This window comes from Onychostoma macrolepis, chromosome 07 (assembly GCF_012432095.1).
Source record: "Onychostoma macrolepis isolate SWU-2019 chromosome 07, ASM1243209v1, whole genome shotgun sequence".
Taxonomy (NCBI): Eukaryota; Metazoa; Chordata; class Actinopteri; order Cypriniformes; family Cyprinidae; genus Onychostoma; species Onychostoma macrolepis.
This window is the reverse complement of record NC_081161.1, coordinates 2287600-2311146: the sequence shown is the minus strand read 5'-3', so window position 1 is coordinate 2311146 and position 23547 is coordinate 2287600. Positions and strand designations below refer to the sequence as shown.

Sequence of the window (23547 nt, the reverse complement as noted above, 5' to 3'; positions counted from 1 at the left end):
CAGCTTAGTCTGGGTTTAGCTGGTTTTCAGCAGATTACACTCAGAAAGATTGCTAAACATCAATAACATCATAAACACTGTCAAAGTTAACTGTAATCTAGGTAATTAACAATATACATCGAAGTACTTTGTCACGCACATGAATGCTGCACCTGAGCGAGAGCACGTGACGTTACTGCGACGCTGAAGTAACTTGTGAACACTGCACTACGTTATTTACGCAAGTCATTACTGAAACATCACGCAGACCGTAAGTGTTCAACTTAAAGGGGAAGAATTCACAAAAGTTGTGTTTCAGTGTCACTTCATAAGTTACAATTAAAAAAAACACACCTAACTGCTATGTACAGTATATATTTATAGATACTTCTTTTTCACACATATAGTGTGAGTGAAATGCAGCTAAACAGTCAGTTGTTTCAGATCAGAGGAAGTTAACACCCGCTGGAGGAGCTGAGGATGTTTAAAGGAAGAGATGTAAATATAGAATGAAAAGAAAGACGGACAGAAACAGAAAATGTCTGATAAGTGTGACATGTGTCTGCTGGGACTGATCACTCTCTCTGCACTTCTCACAGGTAAAGAAACCTGTTCATGATATCATTCATTAACCCCTATATATATATAATTATAAAGCACAATTCTAACATTAAAATAAAAAAAAATAAAAAAAAGTTTATTTTTGTTTTTACTGTTATTTATTCATTTTATTCTCATCTCACAATATGGATTTGCATTCAGAAATTTTTTTGCAACTGAACATTTCTTGAATAAATAAATGACAATAATAATAATAATAATAAAAAGTCATACATCTTACAACAAATGTGGAAGCTAAATGGCAAAATAAAAAAAAAATATTTACGGCCATATTGCCATTAAGTGTTTTTATTCAGTAAGTCTTCCTTTACTTCATACATTTAGCATCAAATAAACAATACAATGCTTTCATAGTAATTAAACTGATGAAATAAATAAGGTTTGGGTTATTCAGCAGAGATTTTGGGGTTTGTGTGAGTGAGTTAACTCATGTGTTCAATATCAGTTTACTCTGCTTGGTTCATTTTCTGCTTAAAACAGAACCACAAAGAGTTCATTTAAACTATATTTCATAATCAAGTCATTAACCCACATTATTATTATTATTATTATTACTATTATTATTTGTAGGTAGCAGTGGAGTGGATGAGACTCATGTGTTCTGCAGTTCTGGTGAAAATGTCCGTCTGTCCTGTAATAATGCTCTTTCTGGCTGCACATCAACTACATGGATCTATACCAGACATTCAGAGACAGTTGAACTGATTGCTGGAGGAATAAAGAAGAAAGACACAGAGAGACATGAGAGACTGAGTCTGGGCTCTGACTGCTCTCTGAACATCAAGAACGTCACAAAAGAAGATCGTGGATTTTACGCCTGCCGACAATATGTGAATGGACCACAACAAGGAGCTGATGCACATGTTTATCTGCATGTTCTTCATGGTCAGTGTTTCTGTGAATATTATGATTATATGTTGAATTAAACAGTAATATTGTTGTCCCTGAAAAGACTGGAATCAGTCGTGTAATCTCTGTCTGATTTCTGTTTCAGTCTCTTCATCATCCTCACAGTCTGAGATCAGATCAGGCCGCTCTGTGACTCTCTCCTGTCAGTTATATTATGATCGAGTCTCTTGTGATAGTTTGGTTGGTTCTGAGGGAATTGATCTGATCTGGGTGAATCAGGCTGGTGTGAATCTGCAGACAGACTCCAGATTTCAGATATTCTCCTCAGAACAGTGTCTCAGCTCTCTGACTACAACACTCCTGAATGAAGATCACAACAGAGAGTGGAGATGTCAGGTTACACAGAGAAACCAGCTCAAGACCTCAGCCACATATACTGTCCAGTATTCAGGTAAGAAAACAACAACATAAAATATTATCAAATTTAGAAGACTCTCTGATAGAGACGTGACGTGATGAATAATATCATTGATTCAGGACAAACTGAAGTTTTATGCGCTGCAGCTCACTGTGTTTCACTGTTAAAAAAACACAAAAAAAAAAAAAAAAAAAAAAACAGAGGCATAAATAACTTTGTCATAATGTAATAACATCTCTCTTCCCAAAACCTGCTACTGTAAACAGTGATAATTGAACACAAACTATATGTTATGTAATGATTAAGTATGATGATATGATATTAATGTTATTAGGTTGTTCACATTAATTAATTAAAATAATAGTGAGCATTTATTAAACTGTACAAGTCCTTCCACGTTAGTGAACAGATGCCGTCCAGCATCATAACTAAGGGTCAGACTGAAATAAAACTGCTCCTGACTACAGCAGCTGAAGAAAAAAAATCAGTTTGTAATGTCTTGATGTTGTGTTCATGCAGTAAAATAAGATTGTTTTTTCTATCCTCCATTGCATCAATTACATGAATATATTGCCCCATATTACCCCGATTCCAGATACCACACCAAACTCCCCAAAACAAGGTATGTGTACATCGATCTCTTTTCAGTGGTTCTGATCACACTTCAAAGTTTTCCTAGAATCAGCATAAAATAAATAAGTCTTGAATGTTTAGTTTTAATCCTCTTTTCTATTCTTCACTTTCTCATGTAATGATCTTGTACATCAATTACAATCCATGAACATTTAAATGAATGTATATGTGAAAAGTAAATTTGTGACTCTGTAAAAGTAACTCTATCAAAGAGATGTCGTTCTCACTCAGACGATTCTAATCATATTGTCATAATCATTTAATAAACATATCAGATATACTCTGTTAGTGTGCAGATGCTTTCAGGACATAATAAACAACTCTCTGTATGATATTATCTCTTATTGTTGAACTTCCTCTTTTTTATATATTATCATTTAAACTCATTATGTTGTTAGAATTGCTTACTGTTTTATACTACGATATTCTGAGATGCAAATATCATCTGCCACCATTTCCACTGAGTAAAGGACAATGAACATCCAGCCAGTTCACAAAATAAACCCCAACAGGGCGATCAGGACCCCCTTATTACAAAGTTACACATTTGAGTTGAAATATTTTATTTGCTCTTAAGAGAAAAGCTTCTGCAAATAAAAATAGTTCCTATCAAATGGCTCTGAGCCATAAAAGATGGATATTTGAGGCATGAATCATCGTATCACACCACAGCCTTAAATACCCAGATGAGCGATCAGAGTCAAGACCAATCAGAATCAAGTATTCCAGAGAGCCACGTGATAAGTATAAATAGCATCTAACAACTATTTACACTCAAAGTCTTTTTTCATAATGATTTTCTGACAACATAAAACAAAACAACATCAGAAAAATATCTGTCCTGCCTGTTGCTACTGAAAAAAAGTGTCCCGATGTACAGTGAGCCAGAGTCCTTACCAGAGCCAAGATTTGTGTGCACAATATACTGACTACAGTATATAGATAACCTATTCCTAATATTCCTGTTTTTCAGAAAACAGAAGAGGGACTAATGACTCTGTGGTAAGTAAAAGCCAAAGACCCGTGAGGTTGCTCTATAAGCTGTAATATGTGAACTCTTATTAGTCACGTTAGTTAAAGCATCAGCTAGAAGACAAGTTTGTATATTTGCACTGTTTCCTGTCTAAAGTTCACAGATAAGAATAATGGAGCCAGTGATTCAGTCAGCAGGTCCATTCATCTGACTCCCAGCACTAATGTAAGTGAACAATATGATTCATCTTCAATCATTTGTGTATATTTTCATCAGGGGCGGATCTACCGGGTTGGCACGGGGTGGCAACCCCAGCATTATCACAGAATAAAATATAAATGTAAGCAGTGCTTCATGTGCTACTTTTCAGCCGCGGCGATGACAGCGTAACGGAAAATAATGGCAAAAAACAAACAAACAAGCATTTCACTAAACTGTGCACGATGGTTGCACGCGCCCGGTGCAGTCGGCTTCATTAACATATGACTCTTATGAACCGGTTCTTTTTGAGTCGAAAACACAAAGCGCGGCCCATACGAATTGTTTTTGCATTTGTTCGTGAATCAGATACTGATTCTCGGTTTATTCAGAAATCCTCTGAGAAATCTAATCCCGTCGGGATATATCTGAGATTCATCCCGTAATTGTTTGGTGATCCGATTCTCCGACCGCTCGCGCCACTTTCATCATGGATTTAGAGGCCTTTCTGCCATATCGGACGAAACAATAACATGAAATCAGTAAGAAGATGCCGATCACGAAAACTAATAGCAGAGTTAGGTAAGAATATTGTATTGACGTTTTCTCGATTGTTAACATAATATGACTGATTTTAGTTGGTCAATTTTCCCAAATCATTAATTTAGTTCTCAAAAGACACATTTCTAAAAAAGTTTAACAATAAGTAAGTTAAACATTAGGTAGCAAAACTGATTACACCAATCGGAATCTCTGCATCCTAACAACGGAGAGAGGAGAGAGCTGAATGAATAATATACATGGGTTTTACACATTCAGTATAATTACAGTACAGTACCAGTACATTAGATGATGGAAATTTCCATATTCTATATATTCTATATTCTATACATGTTGTACACCTTCAAACGTGTGACTGTCAAATTTTATTTGTAATCATTTTTTATGTGTAAACTGCATGTTTTCAGAACTGAGAAATGACTGCCTATAGCTAGTCTTGTGTCAGGAGACCAGGAAACTGCTGTATACTGTAATGAAATTTGACCAAATGTGCAGTGGATGCTGAATTTACTTATTTTTATTTTGTTCATATGCAATTCTTTGGTATTTGAACTTTTCTAGTGTTTTTCATCTACTGCATGAAAATGATGTGTAAGCATTTAAGAATACCTGTAATAACTAGATTGAAAAGTTTGATAGACACATTTATGCTGGCTTGTCTTAAATTCTTGTTTAAGAAACATAAATAGTTTGGTCAGTTAGATGTTCTAGATGTTTGCTAAAGTGTTGCTAGGATGTTATGGGTGGTTGCTAGGCTCTTGCAGTTGTTGGGGTGTTGCTAGACTATTTATAGTGTGTTCTGGGTGATTACAGACATTCCCACCTTTGGTAATAACAGAAAATCAATCATTGTTTTCAAAACTGATCCAGTTGCAATGCTTTGATATTATTGTATTTCTTTCTAATGTTAGAAAATTCAAAAGTGTTACTCTTAAACTTGCACTAAAACATGATTTATACCATCTAAGTAGCCTATGTACTATTAATAGAACCGCATGTCTTCTTTAGTGATACAAGCTCAGAAACATTTAGAACCTGTTGAAGTTTTTTATATTGTGTATTGACTTGGTGCCATGATGGATATTGAAATGTTATTTATTTTTCATTTTAAACAGTATAGATGATTACTTAATGGTAATGCAATATTCGTGAACAACTGTGCATGTCAGACAATCAGTCCCCAAAAACTATGGATGGGGGCTTGCTTTGGTGTTGCCACCCCTCATAGACCCCGTGCCACCCCTTTTCCACCCTAAAAAATATTGGGTGGTTTACGCTGTCAATACAGGAGACAATCCAATGGGCCACTGGTTTCAAGTGATGGTGCGTGATGGTCCTTGACAAAAAATAAAAAATAAAAAATTCTGTCGGCCCCTTCAGTGTGTCGGCCCACCGGGAAAATGCCCGATTACCAGTCCAGCTCTGATGTTAAGAATGCAGGAGGGTGCACTGCTTTTAGTCAACGAGCACTAGCACTGCAGGCTTCCGATGACAGCGACTCAGAGGAGGAGTTTGGACCTTCTCAATAAAGTATGTCTAGTTATTTATATATTGTGGTAATTTAGGTTGTGTCAAAAAGTTGTTGGTAGATAAATAGCTGTATTCTGTATGTTTGACTCTTGTTCTATAATTTTCTTCCAAATACGATCATTTTGAGCTTGTGGTATGATACTTAGACATTTCCAATCTGGCAACACTGGCTAGAGAAGAAGCATTGGGCAGGGAGTAGTGTGCTCAGCAGATTGGATGTCTTCTTCCCCTTTGCTGTCCTTTGTTGGTGCCCTGATTTCAGGAACAATTTGTTCTTACACTCAAATGAAAGTAAGCACCTATCTTTGTATATATGTAGGGTTTGTAAATAGGGTTCTGTTAGAGGTCAGCACCAAACACGTGTTTGTTTGTTTGTTTATATGCAGAGGGCTTCTTGTATGAGAGAGGAAACAGCACAGTTAACAGGACCTAGACCAAAGGGACTAATTGTCTTTGTTAATCGAACAACCATCTACTGTTCATCTCATTTCTGTTATCAACAACGGATTAATTGCTTGTTGATATGGATTCATTATCATTTCGCTTAAGGACTGCTTGTCTTACACTTCCTGCTCTAAAGACTGATGTCTCTGTGGCAAGATGCTACTTTTATTGTGGTATCTGTAGCCATGTTTCCATCACCCTCTTTTTATGCACATTTTGAAGTATCGCATCAGAAACAAGTGATGGAAACGCTAAATTTCAAGAAGAAATCCCTTAATTCGCAAAAAAGATTTTATGCTCACTTGAGGTGGTTTTTGACTTGTGCGAAAAAGGCTTAATGCGAATATTAGGAGATGGAATGCTTTCACTCGAAGCATAAGTAATTTATTATATTTGAGAATTATTAATCAGTGGCTTCTCCTACTTTTCTTAGTGATATTTAGTGCCAGTTTATCAGGAAGTGACAATTTTGTTCTAACTCGTTGGATGGAAAACGTGCTTATTCGCAAATGTTTTATGCTGTAGTGTGTGGGACTCACGTCACCTAAGACATTGTGATTTTGGGTCACACGTCACTCAAGGTGCGGTTATGAGTATATCAGATGACCAATTCCCACCTCACTTAGTTTAGTGCACCAGTCAAAGACTGGTAATGTGGCAATGCGGGCGTGTTTCCCACAAGCTGTTCAATAATTTGAATTGTACACATTGGAGGGAGCTGGTCAACTGATTTATCTGAAAGATTGGTGGTTTAGCTAGCTAGTAGAGCCTTGGATCATCAACACAAAGAAGACACAACTGTAATAAGATTCATTAACAATAGATATGCAAGAGTAAATACAACAACTAGAGATGATACCAATAACTGAATATGCGCTGCTAATAGAGAATAATAGACAACTAAATATGAAGGAAGATACTGAGTAAATCACAGAAACAGATGAATGGAATGAACACAGAACGGCTGAATGCAATGTTCTTGAGCTGAATGTAGCAATGGAAGTGATTTCTATGGAAATGTTGCTTATGGGAACCACTTAATGGCTCTGGTGGAATTAACGATAAATAACTGCTTATTTATCTCTGAACAAATAATATAGCTATTCTTTGTAATGCTGACCCCAAGTAAATGTTATCTAAACAGGTTAGAGAAACATAGGCTGCAGGTATAAACTAAGCCAAGGTCTTTAGGAAAGAGGTTTGGTAAGTTTATAATTATGTTCCACAGGCGGGTGATCAGTCCGGCGGTAGAGACGTCTTCCACTGGTGATGCAGACTGCGTGCAGTGGGGAGGGTACAGAGCTGTTTCGGTTGCCGTCGATACGCTGACCTGGAGGATGCTGAACTGCTGTTGTGCCACAAAGGGTCCTTAGAGCACGGACCGGGCAGCTGGGTCAGATGGGTCTTCACGGGGTCCTTTGCAGCCTGGCTGCGTCGTTGAGGAGCCGTGGGTTTCAGGCAGTGTCTGCCACTGCGGGGGTCCTTTGCAGACTGGGCTGTGCTGCTTTCGGAGCGGCAAGAGTCAGACGAGGTCCGTCACTGCTGGGTCCTTTGCAACTGAAGGGTAGCCAAATCCGATAAGGAAGGTTTGCTCAGGGGCTAAAGTTAAACCTTAGCTGTCTTGAAATCTCTTTCCTCGTCAGGCCAGAGACTCAGTACGTTGTGTCTGCTACTGTCTCTCTGGATGTATCAGAGACTCAGAACTTTGCTGTTTCTGTTTGGTGTTTCGGTGTCTCTCTCTCCCCTGTAAAAAGTCATTGTGGCCACAAATACATTCACTGGAATGAGAGAAGGAGGAGGGCAAAACAACAAATCTGCCATAAATCAATAATTCCTGACAGACTTCCAGCTGTTCTGCCACAGTAAGGGATTCAAACCCTGTAGCGAGGTATTTTACTTAAAACATTTGCACCTGTAATTAGGCTAATTAGCAAAGTATATAGGGATGGACATGTCTTTAAAGCTTGGTTTATCATATTTTCATTTATTTCTGTTTAGGAGCATAAAGATGACGTGACTTATACTGAGGTTGCCACACACTGTACAATCCAAGCCAGAAAGAAGGAGGCGAGTAAAACACTTCCCTGTTCTTCAGTGTCAACTGATGCCATCCATCTCCTCTAATCTGTTTTATTCATACTTGCAGTTCTTCAAAATCTTGAATTAAGTATTTATGCTGTATTAATTGTGGGTTGAAACTTCTCATCAACATTATCAACTTCTTTCCAATCTGTTCAATCAGGTTTATGATGATGATAAAGTGACTTATTCTTCCATCAGAGGAGCAACAGCTGGACCTCAGGATGACTGCAGGCAACTTTATGCCTCTGTGAACAAGAACCATCACAAATAAGTCAAACAGTCTTTAATTATACAATTATAGTATCATGTGTAGAGGAATATATATATAACTGATTCCGTAAGATTTCCATTCAGTGCCATTGTAAATAATGTCTTCTTTCAAATTCTGTCATAATTTACTCACCCTCACGTGGTTCCAAACTCATAAGACTTTGGGTCTGGAACCACAAAACCCATTTCCTCGACTGCCTAGACTTCCAGTGGATGGACAAAAATGATGAGAGAATATCTTTAAAAAAATACCCTCAGGCCTTGTTTACACTTGGTATTAAGATGCGTTTTGGTCGATCGGATCACAAGTGGACAAAGAAGACACATTCCCGTTTACACCTGCGGTTTAAATCCGTCCCTTCTGTCCACTTTCGACCACTTCTGACCAGATTATCCCCCGTGGTGCTGATTACATCAAGAGGAGGGTGAATGGGCGGATCCCTCTGTCGGTGTTGAAACACGAGCGGGAGAGCTAAAGTTATTGCGCACTAATATTACGTCTGCTTGTACTTACTGCTGTTTCTTTGCGTGTTATCAGAAAATAATACTTCTGATTCTGCCCATCAAAGTTTAAATCCCGTCTGATAAGCACACATCCTTGTACGTCTTGCAATGATTATGTATTAGGTCAGTAGACGGAGAGTAGGTGGTCTTTTGTGGCTGCTCGAACGCATTCGACCACATCAGCATCTAAACTACGAGCGCAATCCAGTCGAATGCGTTTTTGACTACCTCTAGAAGTGGTCGAAAGTGGACAAGATCAAAACGTTTCACATCCCGATCACACTTGTATTTAGCGTTGCCCACTTGTGATCCGATCGACCAAAACACATCTTAATACCAGTGTAAACAGGCCTCGGTTGTGTTCTGAAGATGAATGAAAGTTATACAGATTTGTAACGACATGAGGGTGAGGGAAGGGAAGGATGACAGAACCGTTATTTTTAGGTGAACTGTCCTTTTACCTGTGATTACCAGATTTCAGTTTGGGTTTTCATATTAACTGTCTGTTTTTCAATAAACTAGCCTCTTTATATTAATTCAGGATGATGCATGGATCTGTGTGCTTGCACAAAGTCTAGTCTAAATGAAGGACAGTTTCTCTCTTAGATCATGCTCATTAAATAATCCAGTTTCTTGAGTCTTTACTGCAGACTAATTAACTTACAGTTTGTGCAAATTAAGAAAATAGGAAAAGACACGATGTAAATGTTTATAACAATATGTAATAAATAACAATTTGATGTTTGAACCACTTGAGCAATTGCTTTCACTAAAGCTTGTTACATTTTAATTAATTTGTCAAATATAAATGTATGACATGTCATACGTACAGTCATGACCAAAAATATCGGCACCCTTGGTAAATATGATCAAAGAAGGCAGTGAAAATTAATCTGCATTGTTAATCCTTCTGATCTTTTATTTTAAAAATTCACAAAAATCTAACCTTTCATTGGATAATAAGAATTTAAAATTTGGGGAAATATCATTATGAAATAAATGTTTTTCTCTAATACACACTGGCCAAAATTAATGGCACCCTTTTATTCAATACTTTTTGAAACCTTCATTTGCCAGTTTAACAGCTCTAAATGTTCTCCTGTAATGCCTGATGAGTTTAGAAAACGCCTGACAAGAGATCAGAGACCATTCCTTCATCCAGAATCACTCCAGACCCTTTAGATTCACAGCTCCATGTTGCTGCTTCTTCTCTTCAGTTCACTCATGTTCTACAGGGTTCAGGTCAGAGGACTGGAATGGCCAGCAGAGCTTGGTTTTGTGCTCAATGACCCATTTTTGTGTTGTTTTTGAGGTTTGTGTTTGGATTATTGTACGGTTGGAAGATCCAAACATGGCCCATTATAAGATTTCTTACAGAGTCAGTCACTTATTGATTTTGTATCTGTTGGTATTTGATAGAATCCATGATGCCATGCGTCTAAACAAGATGTGCAGGACCTCCAGCAGAAATATAGGCCCACAACATCAAAGATACAGCAGTATATTTCATTGTACACATGGGGTACTTTTTATCCCTGTGTTCACCAAACCCATCTTGAGTGTTTGTTGCTAAAAAGCTAATTTTATTTTTTGTTTCATCTGACCATAGAAGCCAGTCTCATTTGAAGTTCCGTCGTGTCTGACAACTGAATATGCTGGAGTTTGTTTTTTGATGAGCGAGGATAATGTTTCTTGAAACCCTCCCGAACAACACGTGCTGATGTAGGTGCTGTTTGACAATTTCTTTTTAAGGTTTTCTGACCCCGAGACTCAACTATTTTCTGCAATTCTCCAGCTGTGGTCCTTGGAGAGTCTTTAGCCACTCAAACTCACCTCCTCGCCGTGCATTAGGACGATATAGACACACGTCCTCTTCCAGGCAGTTTCATAACATTTTATGTTGATTGGAAATTCTTAATTATTGCTCTGATGGTGGAAATGGAAATTTTCACTGCTCTAGCTCTTTTCTTAAAGCCACTTCACTAATTTGTGAAGCTCAATTATCTTTTGCTGCACATCAAAAATATATTATTTGTTTTTTTCTCATTGTGATGGATGATTAAGGGAATTTGGCCTTTGTTTTCCCTCCTATTTATATTTCTGTGAAACAGGAAGCCATGGCTGGATAATTTCATGTTCATACTCACCCTGGAGTGCTCAAAATTGTGAATATGAATGGGAATATACTTCAGAGATATTTTACTCATAATAATTTCTAGGGGTGCCAATAATTGTGTCCAATGTGTATTTGAGAAAAACATTTATTTCATAATGATGTTTCCCTGTTTTAAATTCTTATCCAATGAAAGGTTAGATTTTTTTTTGTTTTTGTTTTTTTAAATAAAAGATGAAAAGGTTTAACGATGCAGATTAATTTTCACAGCCTTCTTTGATCATATTTACCAAGTGAGCTGACATTTTTGACCATGACTGTATGTTTACAGTGAAAAAATATTTTCCATGATTGCAAATATATATTCTTTTGCAATCTCTGTAGACATCACACAGCAACATCTTGAGAAGCCTGTGTTTGTGTTCAAACCTTTAGAGGCAGAACAGATTTTGACCGTGTCATATCTGAGTTTGTATAAATCTGTTGCTGGTAATCTGCTGAACAGTGTATATGCAGGAAATGCTGTCAATATTTTACATTTCAGTACCAGTTGTTTTCCAAACTTATTTCTGGATCCTCCACAACACTCTGTGTCTCTCACTGAACACATTTGATTCATGTCATCAGCTCATTAATAAAAACTGCAAGAGCTGAAATGGTTGTTTCATTTAAAGGACACATTCAAAATGTGCACTATTGGGAAAACCACTACTCAAATAAATAGTAAATAAATAAATAAATAAAAAAGGCACATGCACAGAATCACACTTTACATCAGGTTCATCATTCCTGGACCTGCAGAGACACTTTACTGCAGAGTTTAGTTTCAACTCTAATAAACAAACCTGAATCGACTAATTTGAGCCGTTTAGCTTTGTTGGATCTAACTTGAACTAAACATTTGATACATTGCACCATTGAAACTAACAGTCATTTGTAAATGGTTTGTAGAAACTATTGCAATATGAAAGGAAAACCACTTAAAGAAGAGGAACTGGTAACACAATGTGTGAGAATTCACAGCCATCAGTCTAAACTGGCTTCAGAGATGATGGTACTGTTCACTGTGGGTTGAACGAGTGTGGAAAAACTTCTCAAACTCTGTAGTAATGTGTTTCATATCCTGAACAGCTCACAGCTGTATGTATATATATATATATATATATATATATATATATATATATAAGGGCGGTTCTTCAACTAGGGGCACTTTTAGCCTTGTGAAGTTGAATAAAAAAAACTTGTTCAAAAGTCACGAACCACAGTATCATAAGTTTAAATAATTTGCCTAGTTTTAAGGTCTGTAAGAGGACAAACTGGGTGGCGGTGGAAATGACAATTAATTAACGTGAATGTAGAGAAACAGCAGATATACGTATTAGAAAAAGTCTTAAACTCATCACACTCATTAAACTCAATTCACAAAGTCATTAAACATATCAATTGTACTTTGTAACCATAAATGTCATTTCCACCACAGAGGCAGTGTGGTGGAAAATACATTTCTGTATTTTTTTGTGACACATGGAAGATAGCTTCACTGATTAGCTTTGAATTAATGCTTAGCATTTCATATATGAAAAAATACTCTTATTTAACTTAAAATGTTTAGCTTTTTAAAAACACCCTTGAAGGTACAGCATGTTTGGAAATGACGTAGAATAAATATATTAACTGATCAAGCAATATTTACCTCAATTTTTCTTCCATTTGTTGTTGATGAAAATTTTAATTCCTTCCATGTCCAACATATGCTCTGATGTCACTGAACATTTCCATAGAAACCACCGAAACAATCGTTCACACAAACGTTTCAAAGAGACATTACAGTGTTGTGGTGGAAATTACACCAATACTGTGCGACAGCTATATTTAGTATAAAAAGTAATATTGATAGTGGTCTCACATTAAATACTATAATGTATTTTAATTATTTTACTAGTGCTTAATTCAGGAACACTAATAGTCACCAGATAAGTCATTTTTTTAAATTGTATTTTCATTGTTGAAGTTTAAAAGTCTGGGTGTGCGACAAGGAAAAAACAGTGATTTTGACACCTATAAGGAGGTTGAAAAGTATGAAAAAATCATAATAGAAAGGTAGTAAAAAGTTTTTAAGGTGGTTTTATTGTTAGTTTGACAAAGTTATAATTTGTCCAAAATTATATGTATTTTTAGAAATATGACCAAAGAACATAAAAGTGCCCATAGTCTAAGAATCACCCATATACATATACATATATATATATATATATATATATATATAAACGTAGAACTAGCATGCCACAAAATAAAGAGGACAAAAGACAGTGATTAGGGGAAAAACAAACAAACAAAAAACCTAAGGCAACTTTTGAAGCTCCTTAATAGACATCAAAATATTGCTGATGAGAAAATTATTAAACTTGAATGTTTTTTGTAGTCATCTTGCATGTTTTGAGAGCTGGTGGATGGTTGAGTTATTGAAGTTGATACATTGTGTTAACAGCATGTTTGATTTTAATAGATACAGTTAAACTCTATCAATTTATTTCAGTGCACTTTTGATAATAGCAGTGTTTCTGCAGGGGATTGCCCCACTGAATGCTGGTTAATAGTTATTGAACGCTGCAGAACTCTTGCAGGGAGTCAGTCATCATATTGAGTTTGACCGTTTATTGCACAAGATTTGACCATATACACATGTTAGAGTATTTGAGGTAGTTTCTGAAATAAAGCAACAGAAATAAATATACATTGTCTAAATATAATCAACGATTCAACATGTCACAAACTGTATAATAAACAACTTTGTGAAGTGCACTGATATATGGAATATAAACTGAGAAATATATCAGCAATATCTCTGTGAGAATAACAATCTACAAAAACAATGAAATATAAGTTATATAGAAACGAGACTGTCTCATTAATACAGACGTCAGTAATAATGGTCGTTGAAAGGTATTATCACCCTGAAAATGTTACACTTAAATGTAATAAAGTTGTAAACATGAACAATGCACGCCGTGATGCTAGCGAGGCTAACAGGATCAATAAGTGTAATCTGCTGAAAACAACCGCTAAAACCAGCCTAAATTGGTTGGCTGCTCTTAGCTGGTTTAAGCTGGAAGTAGCTGGTTTTAGCTGGTCCTGACCAGCTAAAGAAGCGGGCAAAACCCCTCTAAAACCAGCCTGATGACCAGCTAAGACCAACCAGCTTAGTCTGGGTTTAGCTGGTTTTTCAGCAGATTACACTCAGAAAGATTGCTAAACATCAATAACATCATAAACACTGTCAAAGTTAACTGTAATCTAGGTAATTAACAATATACATCGAAGTACTTTGTCACGCACATGAATGCTGCACCTGAGCGAGAGCACGTGACGTTACTGCGACGCTGAAGTAACTTGTGAACACTGCACTACGTTATTTACGCAAGTCATTACTGAAACATCACGCAGACCGTAAGTGTTCAACTTAAAGGGGAAGAATTCACAAAAGTTGTGTTTCAGTGTCACTTCATAAGTTACAATTAAAAAAAACACACCTAACTGCTATGTACAGTATATATTTATAGATACTTCTTTTTCACACATATAGTGTGAGTGAAATGCAGCTAAACAGTCAGTTGTTTCAGATCAGAGGAAGTTAACACCCGCAGGAGGAGCTGAGGATGTTTAAAGGAAGAGATGTAAATATAGAATGAAAAGAAAGACGGACAGAAACAGAAAATGTCTGATAAGTGTGACATGTGTCTGCTGGGATTGATCACTCTCTCTGCACTTCTCACAGGTAAAGACATCTGTTTATGATCTATAATACACTATACAATATCTGTATAATGTGAAGATCCAGTCAATTAAAAGTAATTATTTGAATTAATTGATTAACCTTTATAAAGCACGATTGTAACATTAAAAACAAACAAAAAAATGTTTGTTTGTTTTTACTGTGATTTATTTATTTTATTATCATCTCACAATATGGATCTGCATTCAAAAGGATTTTTGCAACTGAACATTTCCTGTAATTCCTTGAATAAATAATAATAATAATAAAGTCATACATTTTACAACAAATGTGGAAGCTAAATGGCAAAAGAAAAAAAAAATGTTTACAGCCATCTTACCATTAAGTGTTTTTATTCAATGTCTTTCTTTACTTCATATATTTATATTTTTATATTTATATTAAATATTTCAAATAAACAATACAATGTTTTCATAGTAATACAACTGATTAAAGACATAAGGTTTGTGTTATTCAGCAGAGATTTTGGGGTTTGTGTGAGTTAACTCATAAAATAACTCATAATATGAGTTTACTCTGCTTGGTTCATTTTCTGCTTAAAACATGACACAAAGAGTTTATTTAAACTGTATTTCATAATCAAGTCATTAACCCACATTATTATTATCACTATTTTCACTATTATTATTTGTAGGTAGCAGTGGAGTGGATGAGACTCATGTGTTCTGCAGTTCTGGTGAAAATGTCCGTCTGTCCTGTAATAATGCTCTTCCTGGCTGCACATCAACTACATGGCTCTATAGCAGACATTCAGAGGCAGTTGAACTGATTGCTGGAGGAATAAAGAGGAAAGACACAGAGATACATGAGAGACTGAGTCTGGGCTCTGACTGCTCTCTGAACATCAAGAACGTCACAAAAGAAGATCGTGGATCTTACTCCTGCCGACAATATGTGAATGGAGTACAACAAGGAACTGATGCACAAGTTTATCTGCATGTTCTTCATGGTCAGTGTTTCTGTGAATATTATGATCATATGTTGAATTAAACAGTAATATTGTTGTCCCTGAAAAGACTGGAATCAGTCGTGTAATCTCTGTCTGATTTCTGTTTCAGTCTCTTCATCATCCTCACAGTCTGAGATCAGATCAGGCCGCTCTGTGACTCTCTCCTGTCAGTTATATTATGATCGAGTCTCTTGTGATTCTTTGGTTGGTTCTGAGAGGATTGATCTGATCTGGGTGAATCAGGCTGGTGTGAATCTGCAGACAGACTCCAGATTTCAGATATTCTCCTCAGAACAGTGTCTCATCTCTCTGACTACAACACTCCTGAATGAAGATCACAACAGAGAGTGGAGATGTCAGGTTACACAGAGAAACCAGCTGAAGACCTCAGCCACATATACTGTCAAGTATTCAGGTAAATTATTTATAACAATTAATTATCAGTCATTTAAACATGATTGTAGTCTATGATGTATCTGAACATTTATCTTCAGCTCCGACCGAAACAAAGACACCGTCTCCAGTCACCAGCTCTACATCAGCTGCAGCTCCTACACAACCAGGTACATAATCAGCTGTTAAGATGAATGTTCACTGATAACTGAAGACCTCAGTCACATATATTCTCAAGCAGGGCCGTGTCTAGCTATTTTGACGCCCTAGGCGAAATCCCTATTAGCGCCCCCCCATCCAACTCCCACACCCAAACAAGATCAAGACCTTTTTTTTTTTTTTGGAAGGGAAATAATTGATTCAGCATTTCGACACTTCCGTATAAAGATGCGTTAAATTTGACAAAGCGGTTTAATAAAGTATGTATTGATCTTGTGTATTAGCGAATTCTACTATACCAATATTTTTTAATTGGCTGTAAAAGTTTTATATGGGAATATTACATGACACACTGAAACTTTAACTATGCATTGGCGCAAAAATGCACACCTTTTAGACCAGTTTCACATGAAACATGATTTCTCGAATGCCACAAATACTGCCTAAACAAAATACTGATTTTGTGCACTTTTTATGTACCAATTTTTTAAATTGGACTTTGAACTTTAAAAAAAAAAAAAAAAAAAAAAGCCTTACCTTGCCAAAACACTGAGAAGAACGCATTGATCTAATGGCATTGTTGAGCGCTTCAAATCCAAACGCAAGCTTTGCATGCAACAATCAGAGGCAGCAATTGACAGCGATCTGATCCAATGTCATACAGGCATCGTCAGAATGACAGTCCTCTAGCCCAATGATGTTGGGGGATCCAGTGGGGGCGGTGTTATAGATCAACTGGGGATCGTGTTAACTGGGGATGCCCAGATAGCAAAATTTGTCTGGCCCACCTCTGGGCCACAACCTTGCTTCACTTCTGGCACAGTTCTGGCTGGGTCCCCGGCCCAAAACTGGCACACACACTGAAAACCGACTCAATTTCCTCTGGCCCAGATGCGGCCCACGCCCCGTAAAATGACTCTTATTTATTGACGTGGCCCAGATCTGGCCCGCATACTGTAGAGTGACTTCTATTTTTTTATGTGGCCCAGGTCTGGCCCAGACACTCTAAGCCAGATCTGGCTGAGACTCGGCTTGGTCCCCGGGCCGAATGTGGCCCAGAAACTCAATACAACCATTTAAAAACATTAAAAAGGCTTTAATTATAAAATTACCAAATACTTTAAATATATATGAACAAATGCAATACAGTATAAACATTCACACTTTTTAAACCACAAAGTAACAAGTAAATTATATTTACTGCATATTTTATATATATGAAGAGTTCATTTGCAGAAACAGATAACTTCGTTTTTAACAATTTTAAAAAATCATGTTTTTTCATTGTGTATTCCAATTAATCTCAATCAAACTGCATTCAGGTTATTTTGATTAAGTAAAGAATAACTAATAAATACTAGCTAACTAACACAAAACAAAAACATGATTTTTAAAAATATTTAAAAACGGAGTTATCCGTTTTTGCAAATAAACTATTCATATATAAAACATTGTGTGTCATAATTCAGTTCAATTCTTATCAAATGGTGTCAGTGCAGACAAGTCAATAATATTGCTGAATATTAGGTGTCTTCAACCAAGCAAGACAAAAGGCAACAGTGACAAGGAACCCAAACAAGACCCGGCTCAGTCAGAAACAGTCTCTTCTGGCCAAACGAATGAACGTGGTGTGATTATTCCAGGCTGCATCACAAGCCAGATTGTGGATTGATATCATTCAGAATATTTCATCCAACTTCTTCTGCATGAAGTAATATCACGCTAGCAGGTGAAGCTGGTAAAAAGGGTCTGCGTAGAGGGCTTGTCTGGTTCTCGTAGTCTTTGCTGAGGATCTGTGCTGGGGCCATCAGTGAGGTCTTCACAGGGATCTGTCATCTAGCTGACATGGTCTCCGCTGACAGTCAGGGATGTGTTGTGGTCGCTCCTGGTGCAGGTCCACCGTCTGGTCTGGATACCGACTGGATCAGCTGATTACTGTAACCTAGGGATAAGGGTGAGACAGTATATAAGCAACTAATATAAGCAATGACGTCATTCTTCTTAAAAATTAACAAGTACATTAGATAATATAGGAAGTGTTGCTGCTTACCCTAATTGGTGCAGCATAAAAATCCTTTAAGAGATTTGAATTATACAAATGTGATAGTGTGTCATGTGTATGGAAGGCTAAAGAGATGGTCTTTTAAACTCACAGAGTGTGTCTGCCTCCTGAAGTCCTCACTTCTGATCTGCTGGAGCCACCTCTTAGTCCCCTTGAACTCCATTGCAGCAGCATTAGCTTGAAAGTTTTCCAAATTGCAGCCTTGAAATATATACAAATATATATATATATTGTAAGGTAAATATTTAATCTTAAGCATTACAGCTTTTTACAATCATTAGGACCAGACCCAGAATTCGCACCTTATATGTTTGATGAATGTTCATGCAGCAGCTCAGAATTTCTGTAAAAAAATTAAATGAATAAATGTCAGATTACATATATATAGTGTTCAGATTAAACTTTTAAATTTGTTTGCTCATAATAATCCCCACCAGAGTAAAATAAGTATGATTTTTAAATCACAACATACGGCATATATATGCTTCAAAAGTTTTCATTCACTCTAAAAACTGAACCTGCTCAAGTGCAGCAGACAGATTAGGCCTCCATTCAGGAACAAAAGATGATGCACTTACATTTTACGGCTCCCTCTTACGTATCTGTAGTGTTTTTCTCTGTTAGAGCTTCCCACACGGCAGTGTTACCACAAAATAAATATTATTATTAAATTCAGATTGCACATATTATATTGTCTTAGCAGGTGTAATGCTACAACAGCGTGCTCAGTTTGATTCACAAAAATGACTCATTTGAATGGTTAAGTGAATCGAATCAGACAGAGTCACTCGTATGTTTATGGCGCCACCAGCGCGGTCCGACTCCTTTGATTCAATAGCAATCACTCGTTGAAAAAGACGAATCGAATGAATTCTAGCAAACAAAATAGAATTTAACTCATTAAAATTTAATTACCTAACATGATCGTGCACTGGATACAGCTCATCGGTTTTTCATATTAAAAAAATTACATATTGTTTTCCTAAAGAGACCGCGCCTGACAGTTAGGCCTAACGTTACTCATCAACACTCAATATATCCAGGACCGAATGATTTTTAACGCTGTTATCATCGCAAACCTAACAGAAACCATCTAAAAACTATACTCTTCGTGGCATTTAAATATCAAACAACACTAGATTGATAATTAAATAACTTAACTTACCTTTTTGCAGCTGAAGTATTCCTCTTGAGAACTGTGCCCGCCGAAATCTCCTCAGGATTAACCGCCAAATCTCTCTCTCAACGGCTGAGTTCCTTCATTCTAGCAGCGGCCGCCGGAGACAAAACCAGCTCGGGCCGAAAGTACATACACACAACTACACCGAGTGTGGACCTGCCGCACGTACAACAGCTTTCAGCCGAGATCGGCCCAGAGAGAAAAAGCGTCTGTCAGCCAGAAGTGTTTTGTAGAGTCGGCGCGGCTCTGGCCCATTATCTTCTCACCGACGTCGTGACTGAACCGACAGTGCCGCATTTCTGCCAGAATCGGCCCGAGTGTGCTTGCTAGTTAGGTGTTGAAGCAAAATCATACACACAAACAAACAAACAAACAAACACTTTTAACAATACATCGCTTCAAAGCAGCTTTATATAAAATGCATTTTCTATGTCAGAAATGACTGTCGATGTAATGATCATATTGCAGAAATGTACAGTTTTAAAACAGAGGTCTGTCAAGTCAAGTGAGGTCACCATTTATATAGCGCTTTATACAATACAGGTTGTGTCCAAATAGCTTCACAGTGTATACTGAAATAGTGTGTCAATAATGCAAACAAAGTTCAATTCAGCTGTAAAGCAGCTCTAAAATGAGGACAATAGTAAACAGTCAGTTTCTCAGTTAAAGTCAGTTCATCGTTGATACAGCGATGTGTTTGTCCAACTCAGTTCAGTTGTGCTGATGGCTGTCTAGGTGACAAGGTCTTCGCAGGGGATCTGTCTGTAGGGCACATCTACTTGGCATGGTCTCCACTGACATTCAGAGCTGCTGTGGTCTTCTCTAGGTGCTGATCCACCATCTGGACTGAAAACGGGCTGGATCTGGGTAGTTAACATCATTCAGTTAAGCACAAACATGTTTAGGCAATCATTTACATATTGTGATCATAATGATTATAATATAAGGATAATTGTGCAGTTTTGCATGTTGATTCAGAGTTGGGATCATTAGTTTTTTGCAGGGGTTGTTATCTCTTCACAGGTGTTAGGGTCATCTAAAATCTTCACAAAGGCTGAATCCAAATGTTAGTGAGGTTGTTACCACTGAAGTTAAGATAACTGGCATAATTCAGTTATATATATATATATATATATATATATATATATATATATATATATAAAGAGGCCCACACTCATTATTTATGAAACTGACAGACTTTTGTGTCATATTTTTAGTTCAAGAAGTCTGCAATAAAGTAAATATTGGTTTTCCTATTCTAATTAATGTTTGGGAGAGAGGTATCATATTCGTGTAAGATGCCAAATGATTATGAGGTTAGTGATGTATACAGTCTTTTGCAATATTAGCCATATATGTAATTATTCATCATCACAGTATCATGCTCTGCCTAATGTCAGTCATGAATAAGTTGTGGCTGCTGAGTGATTGTCACAGGACTTTCATAAAAAAGACAGTATGGAAACTAGAAAAAGAAGCTATGAGGCAGTAAGAAAGATCCTACAGCATGGTTCACTTTTAGTAAACACCTGTCAAACACTGTCACCTTAAAAATGTAAACATGCCATACATGTGACATCGCTCATACAAACTGTGGAAAAATGCCTTCCTGTGTTCATCACACAGTATTAAAGAGTTTAGCTTTGAATCCTGCACTGCTCATAACATGTTTTCTATGGTTGGAAACACAAGAAGAATTATAGGTCTGTCAAGAGACCAGTAGGCCTATATGTAAAATGAAAAGCAGAAGTCATGAACTTAGAATTTACTTTAGACAAAGTATTCTCTACATGTTCAATGAAAGACAAGATTTATTCAAGCACCTAACTGAGCATAATGTACAGTACAATATATACACACTATTAAGCATATAAAATTAAGTTAATTTAATTGATTATATTATTATGAAAAGCATAATAAAATATAATTATGCTCTGATTGCCTCTTCAAGATGATTCGCTTTATGTATTCCTCAATTGTAAGTCGCTTTGGACAGTACATTTAAAAAGTATCTGTACCTTATCAGAGTGTTTTTCTTTTTGGGAAACTTTTACTTCACTACATTCCAAAGTTTATGTCGTACTTTTTACTGATCTTTGAATTACTTTTACTTTTAAAAAGGGCGGGCCGGAAGGGCGTCTGCGCTTTTAATTACCATGGTTTTAGAACAATATCCAATCAATTACCATAAACTATGTATCATTTGAAAGCTGAAACACTCAAGATTGATGTTCTGAGCTTGTTTTTGAAATCAATGCACCAGAGAGGAAAGGGTTAACATAAATGCTGAAGGACCGGCCATTTAAACTTGTACAAAGTGAACGGCAGCACTTACGTTTCATCGCCTATAGCTCTGGACAGCTCGGACTAATCCAAGAAACACCAGCATACATTTCAAGAGAAGGGTCCACTCTTCAAAATGCATCCCACTTTTTAATCCAAAACAACGAAAAAATAGGGGAAAAAACGAAAGGTCCTCCTTTGTTTACATGAGCGATTAGAGTTATAGTTATCGATAGCGTCCGTTTTATCGATTCTAATTCGTGTTCCAGCTTTCAAACACCGTCTATATCAGGTAGAATAGCTTCTTCCGAGTAAAAAGAGCCCTCCCTCGTCTCTCTCCTTCAATCACAGGCGATGTTATAACCCTGGACAGACAGCGAGTCAATGACTGGTTCAGCGAGGTGTCAATCTGCGCCCATCAGAATTGGGGTGTTTGAAGCCAGCCAATGCCTAGCCAGCACAGTTTTGATGGATGGAAGTGTTAGCCAACCATAAGGACGTTTACAATGATTGACAGTTTGCATAGTTTGCGTAAGCTTGTTTACAGAATACAGGTGATGGTCATATAATTAGAATATCATCAAAAAGTTGATTTATTTCACTAATTCCATTCAAAAACTGAAACTTGTATATTATATTCATTCATTACACACAGACTGATATATTTCAAATGTTTATTTCTTTTAATTTTGATGATTAGAGCTTACAGCTCATGAAAGTCAAAAATCAGTATCTCAAAATATTCGAATATTTACATTTGAGTTTGAATAAATGACCATCCCTACAGTATAAATTATGGGTATCTCTTGTTCTTTGAAACCACAATAATGGGGAAGACTGCTGACTTGGCAATGATCTAGAAGACGAACATTGACGCCCTCCAAAGAGGGTAAGTCACAGAAGGTCATTACTGAAAGGTGTGGCTGTTTACAGAGTGCTGTATCAAAGCATATCAAATGCAAAGTTGACTGGAAGGAAGAATTTGGGTAGGAAAAGGTGCACAAGCAACAGGGATGACCGCAAACTTGAGAATACAGTCAAGCAAAGCCGATTCAAACACTTGGGAGAGCTTCACAAGGAGAGAACTGAAGCTGGAGTCAGCGCATCAAGAGTCACCACGCTCAGACGTCTTCAGGAAAAGGGCTACCAAGCCACTTCTGAACCAGAGACAACGTCAGAGGCATCTTAACTGGACTGTGGAGAAAAAGAACTGGACTGTTGCTCAGTGGTCCAAAGTCCTCTTTTCAGATGAAAGTAAATTTTACATTTAATTTGGAAATCAAGGTCCTAGAGTCTGAAGGAAGAGTGGAGAGGCACAGAATCCATGTTGCTTGAAGTCCAGTGTGAAGTTTCCACAGTCAGTGATGATTTGGGCTGCCATGTCATCTGCTGGTGTTGGTCCACTGTGTGATATTTTAGAGCACTTCATGCTTCCTTCTGTTGACAAGCTTTATGGAGATGCTGATTTCATTTTCCAGCAGGACTTGGCACCTGCCCACACTGCCAAAGGTACCAAAAGCTGGTTCAATGACTATAGTGTTACTGTGCTTGAT

At 37.0% G+C, this 23547-nt stretch overlaps 2 protein-coding genes and 1 long non-coding RNA gene across 3 annotated transcripts in view; 2 read left to right on the top strand and 1 right to left on the bottom strand.

Annotated features, from left to right (window-relative positions):
* Positions 1-452: 452 nt before the first annotated feature.
* On the top strand, positions 453-9898 carry LOC131543575 (uncharacterized). The gene is made up of 8 exons (XM_058781061.1): positions 453-578; positions 1171-1485; positions 1595-1900; positions 2463-2489; positions 3474-3502; positions 3630-3698; positions 8205-8273; positions 8449-9898. Exons 1-8 carry the CDS (start codon positions 518-520, stop codon positions 8557-8559), a joined length of 987 nt encoding a protein of 328 aa, XP_058637044.1. The 5' UTR covers positions 453-517; the 3' UTR covers positions 8560-9898.
* LOC131543571 (uncharacterized) overlaps positions 3526-23547 on the top strand; it is a 30020-nt gene continuing 9998 nt past the window's right edge. Inside the window, exons 1-5 of the mRNA XM_058781056.1 lie at positions 3526-3698; positions 14796-14950; positions 15603-15917; positions 16027-16332; positions 16412-16480. Of these exons, the coding sequence (XP_058637039.1) occupies positions 14890-14950; positions 15603-15917; positions 16027-16332; positions 16412-16480 (751 nt within the window). The 5' untranslated portion in view covers positions 3526-3698; positions 14796-14889. The remainder of the gene's footprint in view (positions 3699-14795; positions 14951-15602; positions 15918-16026; positions 16333-16411; positions 16481-23547) is intronic.
* LOC131543579 (uncharacterized) lies at positions 16515-22507 on the bottom strand. Its single transcript, XR_009271936.1, has 4 exons — positions 22047-22507; positions 18834-20574; positions 18623-18732; positions 16515-18411 (listed from the first exon to the last, which is right to left on the bottom strand). It is a non-coding gene; the product is annotated as an uncharacterized LOC131543579 (long non-coding RNA).

Excerpts from the sequence above, each read along its gene's own strand:
- LOC131543575 (XM_058781061.1), top strand. The coding sequence starts at position 518 with ATGTCTGATAAGTGTGACATGTGTCTGCTGGGACTGATCACTCTCTCT. Across the intron at positions 1,486-1,594 it reads TTATCTGCATGTTCTTCATG|TCTCTTCATCATCCTCACAG; the intron begins GTCAGTGTTTCT and ends TTTCTGTTTCAG. Across the intron at positions 3,699-8,204 it reads ATCTGACTCCCAGCACTAAT|GAGCATAAAGATGACGTGAC; the intron begins GTAAGTGAACAA and ends ATTTCTGTTTAG.